A 21,570-nucleotide genomic window follows, 5' to 3' on the forward strand; every position below is an offset into this window, starting at 1 on the left:
TGTCATAAACAATGGTAAGGTATAGTGACATTCAAGTTGTTAAGCTGAGAAAACTAAGTCTTGTGCCCCCTCAACAGGGGGGTGAAATGACATCCCCCACATCATCAGCTTTCTGAAAATGTACAATTTATCATTTGTCATAAACAATGGTAAGGTATAGTGACATTCAAGTTGTTAAGCTGAGAAAACTAAGTCTTGTGCCCCCTCAACAGGGGGGTGAAATGACATCCCCACATCATCAGCTTTCTGAAAATGTACAATTTATGTCGACTGAATCGCCCGGGCGGCATACGGGCATCATCATGTGCCAACCGCATCACAAGCAATGGTATGGTAAAGTGACATTCAAGTTGTTGAGCTGAGAAAACTAAGTCTTGTGTCCCCTCAACATGGGGGTTAAATAACATCCCCACATCATCAGCTTTCTGAAAATGTACAATTTATGCGGATTGAATCGCCCGGGCGGCGTACGGGCATCATCATGTGCCAACCGCGTCATAAACAATGGTATGGTATAGTGACATTCAAGTTGTTGAGCTGAGAAAGCTAAGTCTTGTTGCCCCTCAACATAGGTGTGGTGGTGCATTTAAAGCATATATTAGAGGGATCATTATTTCTTTTTCGTCTAAAAAGAAGGCACAATTAAATAAAAAAGTTAAACAATTAGAGACCGACATCAGCCGAGCTGAACACTTGCATAAGAAAACTGGGGTAAGAAAGGACATGGAGTATTTGCAAAGATTGAAGCTAGAATACGATCAACTGCTGCTAGAAAAAGCTAATAATGTTAGATATAACGTAAATAAATTAAGGTACATATCATCAAATAAGACAGGTAAGCAGTTATCCTCTCTGGTTAAGAAGATGTTAAAAAGAGAAACTATCACACTAAAAGATCAAGTGAATAACTCTGTGGTTAGAGACAACAAAATTATTCACCAAGAATTTGTTTCCTTTTATGAAAAATTATATTCTACTGAAATTGAAGGTCAAACAGATGAACAAAAGAATTTCTTAAGATCAGTTGACATTAAAAAGCTATCAGAGCAACATAAAGCTACACTGGCTAAAGACATTTCCTTGGAGGAAATAAAAAAAGCAATTGATAGCTTCCCAAAAGGGAAAGCTCCAGGTATGGATGGGCTACCAACCGAGTTTTACTCAACATTCTGGCCTCAAATAAATCTTCTCTTTTTTGAAGTTATAGAACAAGCGACAAATGAAATCCTGCCACCTTCAATGTATAAGACTATTATAAATGTAAGTCCTAAACCAGGTAAAGAGTGCAATAAACCCTCTGATTTCAGACCAATAAGTCTAATAAATTGCGATAATAAAATAATTACAAAAGTTATAAATAACAGATTAATCGAAATACTTCCATCAATCATTCATTTTAATCAGACAGGGTTTATTAAAGATAGGCAGTTAAAAACCAATGTTAGAACTTGTATCTAACGCAGTTTGCTAAAAAAGAAAAACTAGAGGTGACCCTGGCCGTTGATGCTGAAAAAGCATTTGACTGTTTAGAATGGAGTTACCTGTATGAAGTTTTAGCTGCATATAACTTCCCAAATGAAATTATAAAAATGATTAAAACTGTTTACAAATCTCCTGTGGCATATGTTTATTCAAATGGTACTCTATCAAAGGCAATTAAAATAACTAGGGGCACAAGGCAGGGATGCACACTATCCCCATCACTCTTTGCCTTGGCTATAGAGCCAATGGCTCAAAAAATTCGCCAATCAGACAAGATAAGTGGTATTAATATAGGCAGAGATTGTTATAAACTTAGTTTGTATGCAGACGATCTGATGTTGTATTTGACTAACGCAGAAAAATCTATCCCACATCTAATGAGAATTATTGAGCAGTACTCAAAAATATCTGGTTACAAAATGAACACAAAAAAGACAGAACTTCTATCAACAACAGGACTTTTACCTAAAAATCATAACTTATTAAAATGCAACTTTAAATGGCAGAAGGAAAGGATTAAATACCTAGGGTGTTATATCAGTTTAGATAAAGCAAAATTATATAAAGATAATTATTTACCATTAATTAAGGAACTTAAGGCAAGTCTAGATAAATGGGCAGACTTGCCTATTAACTTAATTAGCAGAATTAATATGCTTAAAATGATATGGCTTCCTAAATTCCTGTTCATCTTCCAGACAATACCAGTGATCCCCCCTAAGGCTTTTTTTAAAACCATAAATAAGTTATTTAGCTCTTTCATCTGGTCAAATAAGGCTCATCGATTAAGTAGGAAATTACTTCAGAATAAAAGAAAAGAAGGGGGGCTAGATTTTCCAAATCTTGAGTTATACTATTATTCTGCTCAGTCTTTTTATATTAACAAAATCATTAACAGATCAGAAGGAGATATGTGGGTAAACATAGAGGACCATCAGCTTGTGGGAAAAAAACATGTTTTTAGCCTTATTTACAAAGCAGAAAATTAAAAATGTCAGTTTTGTCACAAATAGCACACTAAGAACATGGGAGAGATTAAAACATGTTTTAGATATAGAAATCACTGTCCCAAAGAACACAACCTTGTGGAATAACCCATCAATCACCATACAGAAGGAGGAGCTGAAGTGGAGATCATGGTGGACAAAGGAATAACAACTGTTGGAGATATTATTTCTCATAACAATATAAAGTCATTTGAACAATTGGTAATAGAATTCAACTTAACTAATAAGGAACGTTTTAGATATCTTCAATTAAAGAGCTGGTTAACAGATAACGTTGATTTAAAATATAATAGGCCTACAGAACCCTCAGCTACTCAGAGGTTATTCCTTGACTCAGGAGAAAACAAAAAATGAATAGGGAAAGTATACAAACACCCTAGCACAGGCAGTCAATTATTATTATTAACACCTTATAGAAGCACAGGCAGTCAATTATTCACTCCAAACAATATATGAGGGTTGGAACAAAGATCTTAAAATAAAAAACTCTAATATAACCTGGAAAGATTGCTTAAATACAACCAATACCATTACCACCAATGAGAATCTGCGTCTCATACAGTACAAACTTATGACAAGAATATACTACACTAAATCAAAAATAAATAAATTCGATGCATCTTTCTCCCCTGTTTGTGTAAAATGTGGCATACACGAAGAGACAATAATACATGCTTTCTGGGAATGTGAGAAGGTTTATAAGGGTTGGTTAGAGATACAAAAATGGATGACCAACACTTGTAGAATCAGAATTGAATTTACGGCCTTAAACAGTATTTTTCAAAACACAGCCAGGCTAAAATACCCCATTGGATGGATGGTCCTCTTCTCCTCTTTAGTATACAAAAAGTTAATTTTAAAGCATTGGAAAGATTCAGAGGCCCCATCGCTACAGCAATGGAAGGGTCTAATATAATACTATTTAACCCTTAGAACCCGATTGACAAAGTGCGTCAAAAAACACACCCTTTCTTCTCTGTTACATTGCTCCGCGACTGTTCATCGCAACGAGATAAAACCTTTATTGCATGACAGAGAAGAAGTGGGGCTTGTCTGTACGATCAAGTATGAAAATTAAAAAAAATCATGAAATTAAATCAAATTGCATCATATTTACAGTCTATACTTCTCTGCGTTCACCTGCGCACCCATTACTCTCGTTTGAATTACTCGCGAACCCGTGATCGCATAGATATGGAAAGCATATCAGATGAAAGAGGAGAAACAGGGCTATCCATTGGTACCATGGATATCGATCTTTCTGGCTTATAAAAACAGACGAAGTGACTGCAAAATATTAACGTCATGTACACAAACCAACGCTGCACACCTATTACTCTCGGAGTAATTACTCGCGGACCCGTGATCGGATATATATGCCACGCATGTTAGATGAAAGAGGAGACACAGAGCTATCATTTGATACCACATACATCCTTCTGGGTTATAAAACAGACGAAGTGACAGCAAAATAATAACTTCATATAGCTGGACTTACCCCACGTTTTTGTCTGTTTTTGTGGCAAAGCATCGTGTGTTTCTCTATAGCAAAACATGTTCATAATCCGGTTTTGAGATCCTAGCAAATTCCTGCATGGCATCCAATTCAAGGCTCACATTGCATCCCAATTTGTTCAACAAAGAAACACCATTTTTGCCTTTACTTTGTTCATGGCAATGCAGTAAAAAGTTGAGAATCATCATGAGTGCATACACCATAGTCACACATGCTAACAGGCAAACTTGGGTCAAGTCAGGTCAGATCAGTTCATGTCACAGATATGGAGCGCAGAATGGTCATTTTTCATCGCTAAATAAAAAATGGCATTTATTTCCGTAAATCACACACCACATATTTCTGTAAATTGCTCAGCCCCAGAGTATCCCTCCAACATGGCAATTATATTGCCCGTTTCAGGACAGTCAGCCCTACACACACATGAATGTATGTAGAGCTATGAGCTTGCTGTGGTGAGATACAGGTCAAAATATAAGAATTTTTATAATATGATTTTTATATTTTAATTCTTTAAAAATCAAAATAAAATCAATGCTAGTACTAATACATGAAATGATGGCAGATCTGGATAGCCTAGACTCTGCTGAAAAAAACAATATATATGTGTGTGTGGCACTTACAATGACCAGAATAAATCCTTATGAATAGAGGTAGTGAAAATGCCCTAAAAACAGCTTAGGGTTCTAAGGGTTAAATATAGAAAAATCAATGTTTGAAGATCGGAACAAAATACAACAATTTAACAATGTATGGCAGAAGATATATGAAGCCTTGTAAATTAAGTGGCTAAGTAATAAGAACTAGGTATGGCGACTGAGAGCGGGAAACCAAACGTGTGTGTGTGTGTGTGGGGGGGGGGGGGGATGTGAAATATGGATGAGTGGGAATAAATGTTATATGTGGATGAGTGGAATATGGGTAAATGGTATATGTGGATGAGTGGAATATGGATAAATGGTTTATGTGGATGAGTGGTAGCATGGAGAGCAAAGTATGTGTATTGCTGGGAAGGTGTGTATGTGAATGTATGAGTACTGTATGAGCATGCATGACTGTGGGTTAAGATCCTGTGGAGTAAAGGAGTACTGTTACTAGTACGATTTGTATTTTGATGCTGATATGAAGTTACACAGTATATGCTGGTATATGTATTACTTCTTGATGAAAATAATAAAAAATAATTCTAAAAAAAAAAAAAAACATAGGTGTGGTGGTGTTCCTGGTGTGCCCGGTGGGTGTGGAGGTGTGCCTGGGGGGTGTGGAGGTGTGCCTTGGGGGTGTGGAGGTGTGCCTTGGGGGTGTGGAGGTGTGCCTGGGGGGTGTGGAAGTGTGTCTAGTGGGTGTGGAGGTGTGCCATGGTGAGCAATCAGAGTTGCACATTAGACTCAGCCCAAGCTTTCCCAGGTCATTACTAGGTTCTTGCCCGTGCTGTAGGAATTACATTATATTCAACTTTATTGTCATTGCACGAGTGGAATACCTGTAGCAACATGCAGTCTTACACCTGACCACTGGTGCAAATGAGTAGGCTAATTGTGCATCCATGAAATGCGCCACTAGACGGTTCTATACACATACAATTTTGCAAGGTCTTGGTGGATTGTTTGGGTACTTCATCGCTACAACTACCAAGTGGAAATTAAAGTACATGGATTCCATTCTCACAGTACAAGGCTTATACAAACACAATTCAAACAAGCATCTCAGTCTCACATGCATACATTGTATTGCCATATGCAAAACTGTATCGCACCGGTGGTACTGTTGGATTCTCTGGTTGTTGCGTTGTGTTTTAGTTCTAATGTCTGTATTGAAGATGGTCAATAAAGCTTGACGGCGGGATCAGGATCGGCGATTAGATGATGATTTATTGTAGATGGTACAACAATGAATAACAGAACACAGGCTAAGTCTCAAACAGTAAAACTGTGCAGAGTCTAACAGTTGTGGTTGTTATTAGAAGCGGCTGCTGAGCCTTCCGACAGAAGATGCTCCTCGGGTCGCTTCCTCGATCCATCTCCCAGTCAAAACCAAAGAGATACTAGCCTGAATAGGCAGACATGCTGTCTCCCTCGGCCCATGTTATCACTGATGTTCCTCGGATGTTCCTAAACATCGGCCTGTATGACCTTCCTGCTGGTACACAGGCCTAAGGCACAGTTATGTACAATAATATGAACTTCTCCCTGTTGTATACTACACACAGATGTAACATATGAACACATCAGAATACAGTAAGAATACCCCAGAATTCTGCAGTACGTTGGTAAATTATCCATCGCACAAGCTGATTTCTATTGTAGCATGTGCGATATACAGCCCTGCTGTTGGGTGTAGTGGGGGGTGCCTGTTGGTTTTGTCCTTTGGCTTGGATGATATTTTGTCAAAATTTGGCGCATCAGCATAGTGAGAGTAGATACCTGTTGAAATGTTGTGCAAGGCAGAACAAAAGGCATAGATTAGCTGATGGCATATAGCTGATGCTGTAGGGCAGGTTAAAAATTCTCCATTTCACACGACAAGTCAATTAAACTTGAGCAATTATGTACGGATTTTCGTACCTACAAAGACAAAATCGGCTAGAAAACAGGTCTAGAACACGTTGTGTATTACGCGACTTTTATTTAACAAATCCGGCTTGACCGGAAGTCTTATTTTCGCTGAGCACTCGCTAATTTCGCTAGAATAACGGAACTGGTAACGTTACAGCAAACAGATTCCGTCTCCTAATCCTTTCTTCCTTCTTCCGTTTGACAGTCGGCAAACCGGTAAGCATCCACTTACGGATGCTTCAGCGCCACATACAGGAGCGGAGTTCAACTTCGTTTCGTTTTTTAGGGCCCGAGCACCAAAGGGCGCAAGCAGGAAATGTGCCAGAAATGTTCTATGCATTGAATGAATGGTCTGAAACTTCTCAGGTTAATAGATATTATGATTATGATGATATCCAGACACAAGGCCCTATTGTTTTTGTAAGGATTATTATTATTATTATTATTATTAGGGCCCGAGCACCGACGGTGCGCGAGGCCGGGACGGCCTTGCGCACCGAGAGGTGCGAAGCCCTATTGTTTTTGAAAGGATTATTATTATTATTATTATTATTATTATTATTATTATTATTTGTTCACCTTTTTGCTATTTTTGAGGTGGTTAGCATGGATGAAAAGTCTTGGAACTTGGCACACACATCTGGTATCACAATGGCTACACAGGCATAAAGGCTTGGCCCCGGGCGTGGCCCAGGGACTCAGTAGCGCCCCCTTAGGTGATTGATCCAGTGGTTGGCACATACTTTCAGCTAGACACACCAAATTTGATAGGTGTGTGTATCTCCCCAAGATGAACAACGTTCGTATGTACAATGCATTAGCCACGCCCAACAGGAAGTGAGGTATTTGGGATTTTGTGCCGACTAAAATGTGATGAATTGTGATGCCAAAAGAGGTGCTTCCCATCGGTGAAAGCACATGAAATTTGGCACACACGTCAAGAGGTACCGTGAATACACAGGGGAAAAGCCTTGGCACTGGGCGTTGCCCAGGAACTCCATAGCGCCCCCTTATGTCACTGTGACTTGTGGTTGGCATATAGTTTTAGATACACACACCAAATTTGGTGGGTGTATGTAACTCCCAAAAACAAACAACTTTTGTATTAACATGCCATTAGCCACGCCCACAGGAAGTGAGGTAATTGAGCTTTTGTGCGTTGTGGACATGATCAATTTTAACGTACTCCTCCTAGACGGTTGATCCGATTCATGTCAAAGTTGGTATACATGATGCCGAGATGTTCCTGATTATAAATTGTGAAGCTTTTTTTTGTTGTTTGTTGTAATTTGACGAAATGGCGAAATTATTAATTTTACTACCCTTCCACATAAACAATAAATGTGTCATAACTCACCATGCAAGGCTTGAAATGTTTTATATTTCACAGGTCATTGAAGACCATGTTAATGATAATATTCACATGCCCATAATGCATGTTTGGCATAGCGCCACCAACTGCCAACAGAAAGAATGACAATTACATTGATATCACATGATCAATTTTAACATACTGCTCCTAGACGGTTTGTCAGATTCATGTGAAATTTGGCAAACATTATGCCAAGATGTCGCTGATGTTAAATTGTGAAGGGATTTTTGATATGTTATATATTTTATATGATTTTAATATCTCACTACATAAAGAGGAAATGTGTCATAAATCACAGTGCATTGAATGAATGGTCTGAAACTTCTCAGGTTAATAGATATCATGATTATGATGATATCCAGACACCCAATGGGCCTGCCTGACATAGCGCCACCACCTGGCCAAGCAGGAAATGTGCCAGAAATGGACAATGCCTTAAGTGATTGATCTGAAACTTTATAAAATATTGGATATCATTATTGTGATGATATTCACATGCATAATTCACAGGCGTAGCATAGCGCCACCATCTGGCCAAGCCGGAAATGTGCCAGAAATGCTCTATGCTTTGAATAAATGGTCTGAAACTTCTCAGGTTAATAGATATTATGATTATGATGATATCCAGACACCCAATGGGTCTGCCTGGCATAGCGCCACCACCTGGCCAAGCAAGAAAATGTGCCAGAAAATAACATGCAACAACAAATAGCACACACATCAAATGTGCATTATACAAACGCACCGCGTCGGTGCTTTGTTGGATTCCGAAATGTCACGGGTTGCGGACCGGAGGTGCTCGGGCCCGCCATTGCCGCTTGCGGCTATATTTATACATGTTCATACTAGTCTTGCCTTATGAGTATTTTTTGATTGTAATATTTTGACTTTCTAGATTTACATTTGATAAAATAATCAAGATTAGAAACTAAAACAGGATTAAAATATTTCACTTTATGTCTATGTGAAAGTTTCAGTTTTTCCATTTTTCTGGCCTTGTGTAACTAGGTGTCATAGTTATACATGTTCCTAGCCTTGTCTTATGAGATGTCATAGTTATACATGTTCATGGCCTTGTCTTATGAGGTGTCATAGTTATACATGTTCATGGCCTTGTCTTATGAGGTGTCATAGTTATACATGTTCCTGGCCTTGCCTTATGAGGTGTTATAATTATACATGTTCCTGCTTGTACATGCAACATTGTACCCTTTGCCTCTTTGTGCATCACAGACAGAACCGTCAGTGCTCGGGCCCTACCCACAGTCCTTACAGAAAGCACCTAGACAAGGCAAATTTCATTGAACTACAACTTTGTCATTTTTCATCAAAATAGACCTACAGTAAACACATTTTGTACTGTTTTCTTCAAATGTGCCTTAGATCCATAGCCTACTTGCAAATAGCAACACAGAACAGACATGGCATCTCTTATCGATAATGAATGATTGCTGATTGAAGAATTGTGCAAAGGAGTTTCACACAGGTGTATCAGAGATTCAGACTTATGCAAGGAATCTATACCACCTGTGAAAAGATGTTTTCCTTTTGTTTAGCACGGGAAAACCAATAGAGTTTAGGGTTTTTGAATGACACCTGTGTTAACTGTTTTGCAAAAGGGTGTGATAAATGTTAGCCTAGAAATCTAGACGCGCCCCTAGCGGGAGGGGTAGTCTAGCAACTCTCCGTTGGCTTGTGAGCTCCAGAAATCGAAACTTAATCAGGCCAATGAAATCGTGTATAGAGTCGTTAGGTGGGCTTAACATAATGAGTGATGGCAGAGTTGCAACGGTTTGGCTTGAATTCCCTGCTACTTGAAAACAAATAAGATGGATGTTGCTGCTGGCGAACAGTGTGACACGAGTTAAGCTTTTATTAAGTTGGCAAACGTTTGAAATAGCCAACTAGCTCCGCTGGTGGGATACGCATGGGACTCATAGCGCTGCCGCTGTCCTATTGCGTGCAGAGGGAATTTGAAAGACAACTGATTATCCCGCCCCTCGGACTGAGCACTGCGAACGGTGAGTGCCCAGACCCTACATTTTAATGTGGGTCTGGCTCGTCAGGCTAGATAAATGTGTGAACCCAATGAAAATGTGCGAACACATTCGCAAGAGATTACTTCTGCTGTGCAAAGAAAGTCTTCAAGAAGACCAAGCGGATCCCAGTTTCCTTAAGCAGGTCAAAGCAATCGAGAAAAACAAGATCAAGATGATTTTATATTCCTCTTTTTAGTCAACTTGGGTGCCAACACTTTTGACCATCACTGTAGGCCTATCTAGCTGTTAAATGTTCAAATGGCTTGCCATAAGTTTCTGTTTCAGTTGCTTCAGTTTCAAAGGTTTCATAGCTGCAAAATAGGCTGCCGTCTCCCAACTATGGTAGGCTTAGCTGCAAATGTTATGGCTAGGCTACTTCCTGTAGCCTAACGTTGAGTTGTAGTCTATGAATGAACATGGCGTCTATAATATCATCCTTGGGTATGGAAATGGAGCAGCAGTTGCAGAATCTATTTACTGACCCAATCAAACTCCATCTGCTTTTCAAAGCGAGTCACCACAAATCCGATTCATTATTTGACAAATTCGATGACGTGGGACAGTTTGTAATTGTCGTATATCTGGTATCAGCATAGATATATATAATGACTGTGTTTAAGGACAAGGTAGTGTTACAGGAATGACTGTGTTTAAGGACAAGGTAACGCAACAGGAATGACTGTTTTTAAGGACAAGGTAACACAACAGGAATGACTGTGTTTAAGGACAAGGTAGCATTACAGGAATGACTGTGTTTAAGGACAAGGTAGTGTTACAGAAATGACAGGTAGTGGAACAGGAATAGCCGGCTTCAGACCATCGAGCCAAAGCAAGCTAGGCCAGGCAGTGCCGGGGCTAATTGCTTTCACACCTTCACGTGCGGGTGCTAACTGGTGCCACTTGGGGGCTATATTGGTGCTACTGGCCCCTGATTTCTGGCCCACCATTGGCCCAACATTGGGCCACTTGGTGCTAGAGCGGGGCTAGGGGTGGTGTCAAGGTGAAGGCAGGGTCAACTGTTGTGTGTGAAGTCAAAGTCAAAGTCAAAGTCAAAGTCAGCTTTATTGTCAATTTCTTCACATGTTCCAGACATACAAAGAGATCGAAATTACGTTTCTCACTATCCCACGGTGAAGACAAGACATATTTTACCAATTTAAGTCCACAGACAAACATAACATTCAAGTAAACAAAAAAGTAAGTAAATAAGAGGGCACATATAATAATGAAAAAAATAAGAGCAGCAAAATTTGGTTGAAAATTGTGCATAGACAGTCAATAAAATACTAGTGCAAAGTCAGGCCAATAAAAGGCTTGTGTAGTTCTGTTTGACCTAAGTAAGAAAGAAAGTGACATAGTGGTGCAAGTTATGTAAGAGCAGCAGATGTGTTGTGTTTTCAGGACAACAACAACAAGTTGTAAAGTGTACAAGTGTGCAAGTGTGCAAGTGGAGTAGTGCACGCGGCCATTGTGGGTCCAATGTCCAGGATGTTAAGTCGAGGAACATGATAGAATGGAATGGCTATGAAAGCACAAAAGCACAGCAGTATGCTAGTAGCCTACACCGCGTTTAGAGATAGCAGTTACGTCCGTATTAAAAATGTTTGCCTGTCAGTAGGCTAACTCTGTCCAGAGGTCGCCAAGTATCACAGTCGGCTAAAATTAAAAGTGAACTTATGAGTTAATTAACATAGACAAGCGTCTCACTAAATTATTCCTGCCAGTGTGTTTTATGCTATCGATAGTGTGGAATAGTCTAGGCTACTTAAAGAACTATTGTAAAAGCTCCAATTTCAGTTTCAGCCCCTTATAGAGCTAAATTTGTCTCAATAATATTTGTATATGCGCAGAGGGGATCCACAAATATTTCTTGATTTGCATGTGTGTTTTGATCTACAAATAAAAAAATCATATTTGTAACTCGTATATTGATTTTTTCAAATATAGATGTGCATTTGTAAATAAAATGCCATTTGTAAAACCTAAAATTTAATTTGTAAAATGTGATTCTGCATTTGTGAATCACCAGCACACACATTCACACACCCTTTCCAAAGTTACGTGTTTTTGAGACGCTCTTCGCATGAAAGTCGCACAAATCCACACGTAAAAAAATCATATTTGTAACTTGTAAATTGGTTTTCACAATTGTAGATGTGTATTTGTAAATGAAATGGCATTTGTAAAACTGAAAATTGCCTTTGTGAAATCTAATTTTGCATTTGTGGATCACCAGCACACACAGTTTTCGTTTTCGCATTTGTGGATCAGCACACGTATTTTTGAGACGTGTGCTGGTGATCCACAAATGCAGAATCACATTTCACAAATGAAATTTTAGGTTTTACAAATGGCATTTTATTTACAAATGCACATCTATATTTTGAAAAAATCAATATATGAGTTACAAATATGATTTTTTTTTTATTTGTAGCTATCAAAACACACATGCAAATCAAGAAATATTTGTGGATCCCCCCCTCTGCGCATACAAATATTATTGAGACAAATTTAGCTCTATAGCCCCTCTCGTTCAGAAATTCTAAAATAAAGATGTTTTTAATACTTCAAAATAACATTTGATAAATGAACCTTACATTTTCCAGTAGCCATAGATGTGTAGATTTGAACAAAGTCTGGTTTGGTTCTTAGCAGGAGCATCTTCTGCCTCCTATTTTCTCTACTGGGCGCTCGGAGTGCTGGGCTGGTGGGTGGCCACTCACGCGGCACATCTTCGTGAAATCAAAATTCCACCGGAGCTCCAAGCGGATTTGTACCGTTACACACAGCCTTACAACACTGTTTACATCTCTTTGATTCACGGTAAACTTAGTTGGTTGGCAATGGGAAATTGCATTGCAACCAACGAAGTTGCTAACTAAGTTGGCAGCTATGGTTTTGGGAATCGCACCCCAGTATAGGAAAGAGATACGTGACTTTCTGCTTATCCTGTTTGAAAATGGGTGGTATTGGTGACGTTTTCACAAGCGAGGGTGTGTCGAGGTGTAATGTAGAGAGGCTAATGGCCTGACAGTCTGAACACAAACGTGCCAGGTTCATGAGGCTTGTAGTCTGGGCTACTATCACCAGGTGGCCCCTCAAATTACCCTGGCCTGGCCTGGCTCGACGGTCTGAAGCCGGCTATTGGCTGTGTTTAAGAACAAGGTAGCATAACAGGAATGACTGTTTAATTGAAGTTGGCCTTAGCGGAGCGGCTACTTCATGCAGGTAGTGATACACGCTGTACAGTGGGGCACGCTGTTGACGTTCAATTGTTAGATTCCTAGAGTGACAGTGCCAGTCCAACACAATGAAACTATTATACTAGTACTGTATAATACTGCTACTGTTTTTAAGTGCACTTAAGCAGGTATTTTTATGCGGAATAACTCACTAGCAACTTGTAGGAAATTTCCATTTTGAACGCAGTTCTGTACTTTTCTGTTGTAGATGCAGAAAGCAGCAGATTTCATGGGGATGCCTCTGTCCTTTGTTCTCCCTGTGAGGAACTACGCTTCAGAGCTGTCCACCAACTGCAACACTGACATCCTGCTGCTGAGTGCAGTCCGCAGCATCCTGCAGGCCGTGGATGACACCCTGGATGACCAGTGCGTCTGTACCAGCAGTTCAGCAGATTAGCCAGAGGGGGCGCTAGATGACCAGTGCGTCTGAGTCTGCAGTTCAGCAGATTAGCCAGAGGGGGCGCCCTCACACACGGCTCGTTTGGCCACACTGCTAGAGAAGGGAGTTGTACAGAGCCCAGGAGGTGTCATTGCTGTATATGTGTGTATCGAGAGAATGTGCGCTCATTCTACTCAATTGTGCTCTCAACTTACAACAATTAAAATGAGAGCACAATTGAGTCAAATGAGCGCACTATTTAGTAAAACATGTGCACAATTGAGTAACGCACGTTTTTCTGGATCAAAAAAATATCTTGCAATGACACCTCCAGGGTTCTGTAGATTTGCTTTACCCACTCAGATCAGGTGTGCCACAACGTCTGGGATTTCACATTATATTTGTTTTGAAAGGAACTGCATAGTCTTTCTTTCGTAATTAACTCTGTACTTGCTTTGTAAACTTTTATCTGTTTCACTTTGTGAGGCTTTTTACTCAAGTAATGAGTAACCACATGATTATACAGACATACAATGTGCCTTTGGGATTGTTTTCATTCCACTTGCAGACAGGACCTTTGTCTGACTGAGTTTTGAAATAATCTTGTAATTTCCGTAGTTTGAAATTCAGCCTTTATAGTAAATATTTTACCTCATGTGCTTGTTTTTTTCTCAAATCATGACTAACAATATTAATACAATTCCTTTGCACCTAATTCACCATGTTAATTCAGGTCTAACACTAATTCTACTTCTGAACTAAATAAACACAATAGTTTGGTGTACATTTTGTATTTATTTTATTTTATTTTATAGAAATGTCATGTTAAAGACCACTTGCAGCCATATTAACTCCTGTAGACTTTAGTAGACAGTAGTGGCAACATGATGTCACTTCTTAAAGACACTAAATCAGAATTGTGTGTGAGGTCATCACCAGTCAGAACCCTCCGTGTGATTGTGTGTGTGAGGTTCATCTGGACCGCAGGGCCTGAGTGTGGGGTACATCTGGACCGCAGGGCCTGAGTGTGGGGTACATCTGGACCGCAGGGCCTGAGTGGGGGGTTCATCTGGACCGCAGGGCCTGAATGGGGGGGGGGGGGGGGTCTACATTCGAGGGATTCCCGCTACAATCTCCGACTCGATGCCGCAGTGGTCCTTCCCTCTGAGGATTCTGAAGTAGCCTGGGGAGGGAGGGGTGTGTGTTATGGAGGAAAGCAGAGCTGTGACACACACTCACACACACCATCAGCAGCATCATGGCCAACAGGTGTGTGTGTGTGAATTCTAATACACTCATACATACTCAGCTGCACGTGTCTAAGAATGAGCAAAAGTTAAATACACACATACACCAAGACTGTCCATGTGCACAGATCCACAAAGCTTAGCACACAGAACACATCATGAGTTGAGCTTCTACACATGACACACTTGCTGCACTCAGCCACTAGGGGGCACAGTGACACTATGACTTAACTTTGCCCTAGGAGGTGACATCATGTTGCATGTTCCAAGGCTTGCCTTATGAGGTGAAATATTTATACATGTTCCTGGTCTTGCCTTATGAGGTGAAATATTTATACATGTTCCTGGTCTTGCCTTATGAGTCGTATTTATACAGGTTTCACAAAATTAGAATATCGTGGAAGTCTATTGCCCTGCCCAGACAGAGATTAAAGGCTCAGGAGACAATGGCAGTGTTTTGTCTAAATTAGCTCAGTAGAGCTCATCTCAGTTGACAGTTCTGTATAAGCATTTTTTTATTGTAATACTTTGACTTTCTAGATTTACATTTGCTAAAACAGTGGTCCCCAAACTTTTTCTTCTGAGGGCCAGCTCACTATGCCTGGCTCTAAGAGAGGGCCAGAGACTCGGAGTATATCAGTAACCATAAATAGTTTATAACTGTGAATAACAGCAGTCTAACTAGTTCAATATTCCATTACATTTAATCATAGGCTACTGCAATCTAATACCCTTGTTAGCTGTGTTTATATTGCCATCATGCCATATCAGTGTAAAATGTAGCTCAAATGAAACAATACTAATTAAAAGACTTAAGCACTCCTAAAAGTATTAGCAGGGAGTCCCAAAAGTATATTTTATTCAAAATGTGTGAACTCTGAACTCTGTGTCTTTGTCTACACACCTCCGGTGTTCAGGCCCTACCCAGAGTCCTGCACTCACCCTCCGGTGTTCAGGCCCTACCCAGAGTCCTGCACTCACTCTCCGGTGTTCAGGCCCTACCCAGAGTCCTGCACTCACCCTTGTCTCCCCAGTCGGAGTTCCAGGAGTTGGCAGCCAACCAGTAGGGGGTGCTGTTCTCCTGGCCCCAGCCCAGGATCTTAATGGCATGACCCCCCAACATGCTCCCAGTGACGTGCTGGTACACACCTGCCGATCACACACACACACACACACACACACACACCAGGCAGTGGTCAGTACACACACACACACATACCAGGCCATGGTCAGTACACACACACACACACACATGCACTTGACAATCACACACAGACACTCAGTCACATTTTCACTGCAGACATCTACTGACTGCACACACACAATGTGTGTATGTGTGTGCGTGTCTGTGTGTGTGCGTGCGTGAGCTGGCGCGTGTGTGTGTGTGCGTGCGTGTGCATGTGTGTGTGCGTGTGTATGTATGTGCGTGTGTGTGCGTGTGTATGTATGTGTGTGTGTGTGCGTGTGTATGTATGTGCGTGTGTGTGCGTGTGTATGTATGTGTGCGTGCGTGTATGTGCATGTGTGTGTGTGTGTGTACCTGTCTTGTAGAGCAGGAAGTCCTCGTAGACACTGAAGGCTGCCTCGACCGGCCCGTTCTTATAGATCTCCATCATGATCTGGCTCTGGTCTGAGGGGACGCTGTACGAGTCCTTACCTGGGAGAGTATAGAGCAGACATCATAGGTCCTTTACACACACAACACACACAACACACAACCTGGGAGAGTAGAGAGCAGACATCATAGGTACTTTACACACCACACACACAATACACACTTTACACAACACACAACACACACACCACACACACAACCTGGGAGAGTAGAGAGCAGACATCATAGGTACTTTACACACCACACACACAATACACACTTTACACAACACACACCACACACACCACACACACAACCTGGGAGAGTAGAGAGCAGACATCATAGGTACTTTACACACCACACACACAATACACACTTTACACAACACACACCACTTTACACACTACACACACAATACACACTTTACACAACACACACACCACACACACAACCTGGGAGAGCCGAGCGCAGGATACTTTACACACTTTACACACACAATACACTTTACACACACACAACACACTTTACACACACACAACACACTTTACACACACACACAACACACTTTACCCACACACAACACACTTTACACACACACAACACACAACCTGGGAGAGCATAGTGCAGCAGAGAGATCAAACACCATACTGGAACGTCACATATTACCATACGTATGTCCAACCTCTTACGTGTATGTGTCACTTAATATTCATTTCTATACAAACCAAGACGGCGGATTCCTAAAGAAACGCAACCACCCACACCATAAGTGTATCTAAATTAGGTATGTACCAAAAATGACATTTTATCGTGACTCGAAGAGCTGTAAACAGTGTTGTAAGGCTGCGTGTACAAATCCGCTTGGAGCTCCAGTGGAATTTTGATTTGCCGACAAGAATTCCCGGGCTAACCGTTGATGTGCCTGAGAAAGATTGGGAATAAGCACCCACCAGCCCAGCACTCAACTCCGAGCGTGGTAAACAAAATCGGATATTTCAGGCAGTAAAAGCCCTGGTAAGAACCAAACCAGATTTTGTTCAAATCTACACACCTATGGCTACTGAAAGATGTAAGGTTCATTTAGCAAATGTTATTTTGAAGTATTAAAAAAAACATTGTTGTTTTAAGAATTTAAAAAAAAATCGAACGAAATGGTTGGTAATTAGCACGTTTGCGATAGGTACTTTACAAACTTTACACACTTTACACACACAACACACTTTACACACCACACACACACAACACACAACAGGCTGTATTCTGGTATGGCTTACCGTAGTGCTTGTCTTTGGGGTAGGGCAGGTGGTACTCTGGGATGGCTTACGGTAGTGCTTGTATGAGGGTATGGCTTACCGTAGTGCTTGTATTCTGGGATGGCTTACCGTAGTGCTTGTTTTCTGGGATGGCTTACCATAGTGCTTGTCTTTGGGGTAGGACAGGCTGTACTCGGGGATGCACTGGCTCGTGCACTTCGGGGTGTCCTGCTCCCCAGAGCAGGGGGGGCGCGTGCCGTTGACGTGATGCTCACAGGGGGCGATGGTGTAGGGCCTGCAGCCTGCGGGTCAGATATCAGCACTCAAACATCATCATCATCACCATCATCATCATCATCATCACCTTCATCATCATCCACCATCATCATCATCCACCATCATCACCACCACCATCATCATCATCATCACCATCATCATCATCACCTTCATCATCATCATCATCACCATCATCATCATCATCATCACCACCATCATCATCATCATCAGCACCATTAAATACCATTCAACACCAATCAGCACTATTCAGCAAAAATCAGCACCAATCAACACTATTCAGCACCATTCAACACAATTCAACACCATTCAGCACCAATCAGCACCATTCAGCACCAATCAGCAGTAATAAGAAGTCTGGTGGATGACTGTGCAATGGTGCAGGCTCAACCATCTGTAGTTGAACACAACAAAAACCAAAGAGATGGTGGTGGATTTCAGGACATCTAAGCCACCTATGCTGCCAGTCTCCTTTGAAGGGGTCAATGTGTGTGGAGGTGGCCAGCACATATAAGTACATGGGGATACACATGGACAATAAACTGGACTGGTCAGCCAACACAGATGCACTGTATCAGAAAGGGCAGAGTCGGCTTTACTTCCTGAGGAGGAAGTGGACACATCAACACGATAATCGGCCGTCTGACGTCAGAAGCCCGAGAGCTGATAGCAATACTAACGTAAAGTATGTAGTGAAATTTCGTTTGGTGTTCAGCGATTTCTGTGCAAGTGTGAAGAAAGAAAGACACACACACACACACCCACACAGACACACGAACGCACGCATGGGCGGACTGGCCATCTGGCATATCGGGCATTTTCCCGGTGGGCCGACGCACCTTTTGGGCCGATAGAATAGGCTATATATATAATTTAATCATTTTGGCCAACGATCGGCCCAAAGGAAGGACAATTAGCAGCCCATTGGTTACATTTCCATATTGACACTCGACTGATCCAATAACAGCTCACGTCAGGCCCCACCCCTCGCATTTTGGCTCAGAGCCAGGATTCTGTGAGCGCATCAAAAGTTAATCGAAGATGCCTACACGAAATTGCGGCGGGTGCCTTTAGTGTTTAATAGTGCAAGTAACACCAATGTAGAAGCTTCAAAAATACAATATTGCAAGTAGGCTAGCATATGTCAGCAACATGTGGAAGTTCGTTGAGTTTGAACGAGGATGTACAGTAAGCAAGCATACAGAGCAGAGGGACAGTGAGCAGGTGGTGGAGCCTAGTTGAGGTTACATGATAAGAACTCAGTGGTGGAGCAGGTAGGCTATGTGTGACATGCCATGATGACGATGATGATTATGATGACTTATTAATTGCGATAAATTATATGGTAATGCTAACATAGTAAGGCCGTGCTTTGATTATAATATCAAATAGCACAACTTAAATGTTCTAAATGAATGATTTGCAAACCCGGAGTGTCAAATCAATGTTAATTGTTGGTCAGATTGATCAGTTTCCGTCAGACGCCCAACATTCAACATCGATGGCATGAGTGGTGGTTGGTCTCTCAAAGTAGAACGTCGAAAGGGTTCTATCTTGGAAGGGTTATCATGGTAAAGATGGGCTAAAAGACTGTAGACTGACGGAAATGTAGGCTACAAAACAATCAAGTCATATTCATGCACAAGCCAACTAATATACAGTAACCTATACGATAGGCTACTGGAAGACATTAAAGATAATTAGTTAATGTAGCTATACTGTTCCAAAATGTACCAGGTAGGTAGTATAGCCTACTACAGGAATAAAATATTTCCAGCAACAGCCCTGTTTATTTCGTGTTATTTCAGTTGTCCTACAGTGATTAATGTCTACGACAATCTAGGTAATTTAGCTCTTTACACATAGGCTTCAGTAACTGTTTGGTGCTGCTGTCAGTTGAGCATTGTAGAGTTTAAATGTAGCCTATTGAATAATTTGAAATGATACTTTAAATTCAAGCAGAAACTCTTCTTTAATAATTGCTTGTATAGGCTACTTGAATATGGAGATCATGTGCTCAATGGCTACCTCTGATCAGTCACAGTGATAGCTAGGCTTACATCACTTGCATTGCTCCATGACAGTTGAAAATATACATGTATGCATATTTAAGGGTAATGCAAAGATGTTGTATTTAATTCTTTCACACAAACATACAGGTATTTGTGGGCATTTTTGCGAGGTAACCAGGTACGCCATGTTTTTGGAGGTGCAAACAAACGCTGCATTGCCATTGAGATCACATAGTAAGGAGCTGGGTCAAGGGTTATAAATGTATTTTGTCGTGTTTAGATGTGTAATGAAAGCACAGTTTTTATAGCCATCCATGCGTCTTTCCTTCTGGCTCTTTGACTATGAATTTGGTAACTATAGCGGACTATTTGACGTCTTTAGAACACTAAACAGGTGGAGGTGTCAAATGTTGAGTTTCTCCAGTCTAGATTTTTTGACGTTAATCACTCCTATGATGTATTGCTATTGTCTATCCAAAGTAAAATACCTGTTTCGAAGTTAACTGATGGCCAGATCAACTAAAACTCAGATTGTTTGCGCCTCCAAGTGGTGTGTGTCGTAGGTCTGTGATGCGAGTTTGTGTGAAAGAATTAGGTGTGCCCGACCGATTTGAGGGCCGCTTGGGCCAAATATGCCAGGGCCGATTTTTGGTCCCAGTCCGCCCCTGAACGCACGCACGCACGCACACACGCATGCACACACGCTCGCACACACACACACCGTCTTTAGATGAGTAGAGTCCTCCTGTCACCAGGCCCTTTGTGGTCCAGAACTGCCAAGCTGAAGAGGGGAACCCACCAAAACACCTGCAGCCCACACACACACACACACACACACACACACACACACACACACACACAATTGAACACATATATATACACACACACATACACACACACACACACACATACACACACACATACACACGCACACACACACACACACACAGACACACACACATACACACACACATACACACACACACACACACACACACAATTGAACACATATATACACACACACACACACACACACACACACACACACACACACACACAATTGAACACATATATATACACACATACACACGCACACACACACGCACACACACACGCACACACACACACACACAGACACACACACATACACACACACACACACACACACATACACACACAGCACACACACACACACACACATACACAATTGAACACATATATATACACACACACACATACACACACACATACACACACACACCCACAGCACACACACACACACACACACACACACACACACACACAGCACACACACACACACACACACACACACAATTGAACACATATATACACACACACACACACACACACACACACACACACACATTTGAACACACACACATACTCACACACACCATACACACACACACACACACACACACACACACACACACACACACACACACATACATTATTGCACACCCACACACCCATACTCACCCCATTCCACAAGCATCACAGCAGGTCAGCAGGTCTTCTGCAGAGATCTCCACGGAGATCTTCCCATCGCTATGGATA

The 21,570-nt window shown here is 41.3% G+C and overlaps 1 protein-coding gene across 2 annotated transcripts in view; it reads right to left on the reverse strand.

Moving 5' to 3' along the window:
- Positions 1-14,374: 14,374 nt before the first annotated feature.
- The window catches only part of LOC121711395 (cathepsin B-like), a 12,533-nt gene continuing 5,337 nt past the window's right edge, over positions 14,375-21,570 (reverse strand). The window contains exons 5-11 of one of the 2 annotated variants that reach the window (XM_042094981.1): positions 21,493-21,570; positions 20,714-20,799; positions 17,845-17,988; positions 16,380-16,496; positions 15,860-15,988; positions 14,686-14,775; positions 14,375-14,588 (exon numbers count right to left, since the gene is read on the reverse strand). The exon at positions 21,493-21,570 is cut by the window's right edge and continues 38 nt beyond it. In XM_042094981.1, coding sequence (XP_041950915.1) covers positions 14,699-14,775; positions 15,860-15,988; positions 16,380-16,496; positions 17,845-17,988; positions 20,714-20,799; positions 21,493-21,570 — 631 coding nt within the window. In that variant the 3' untranslated portion in view covers positions 14,375-14,588; positions 14,686-14,698. Of the gene's footprint in view, positions 14,776-15,859; positions 15,989-16,379; positions 16,497-17,844; positions 17,989-20,713; positions 20,800-21,492 lie in introns of both variants that reach the window. The other variant, XM_042094980.1, reaches the window with a different exon arrangement.

Source organism: Alosa sapidissima, chromosome 6, assembly GCF_018492685.1.
Source record: "Alosa sapidissima isolate fAloSap1 chromosome 6, fAloSap1.pri, whole genome shotgun sequence".
Taxonomy (NCBI): domain Eukaryota; kingdom Metazoa; phylum Chordata; class Actinopteri; order Clupeiformes; family Clupeidae; genus Alosa; species Alosa sapidissima.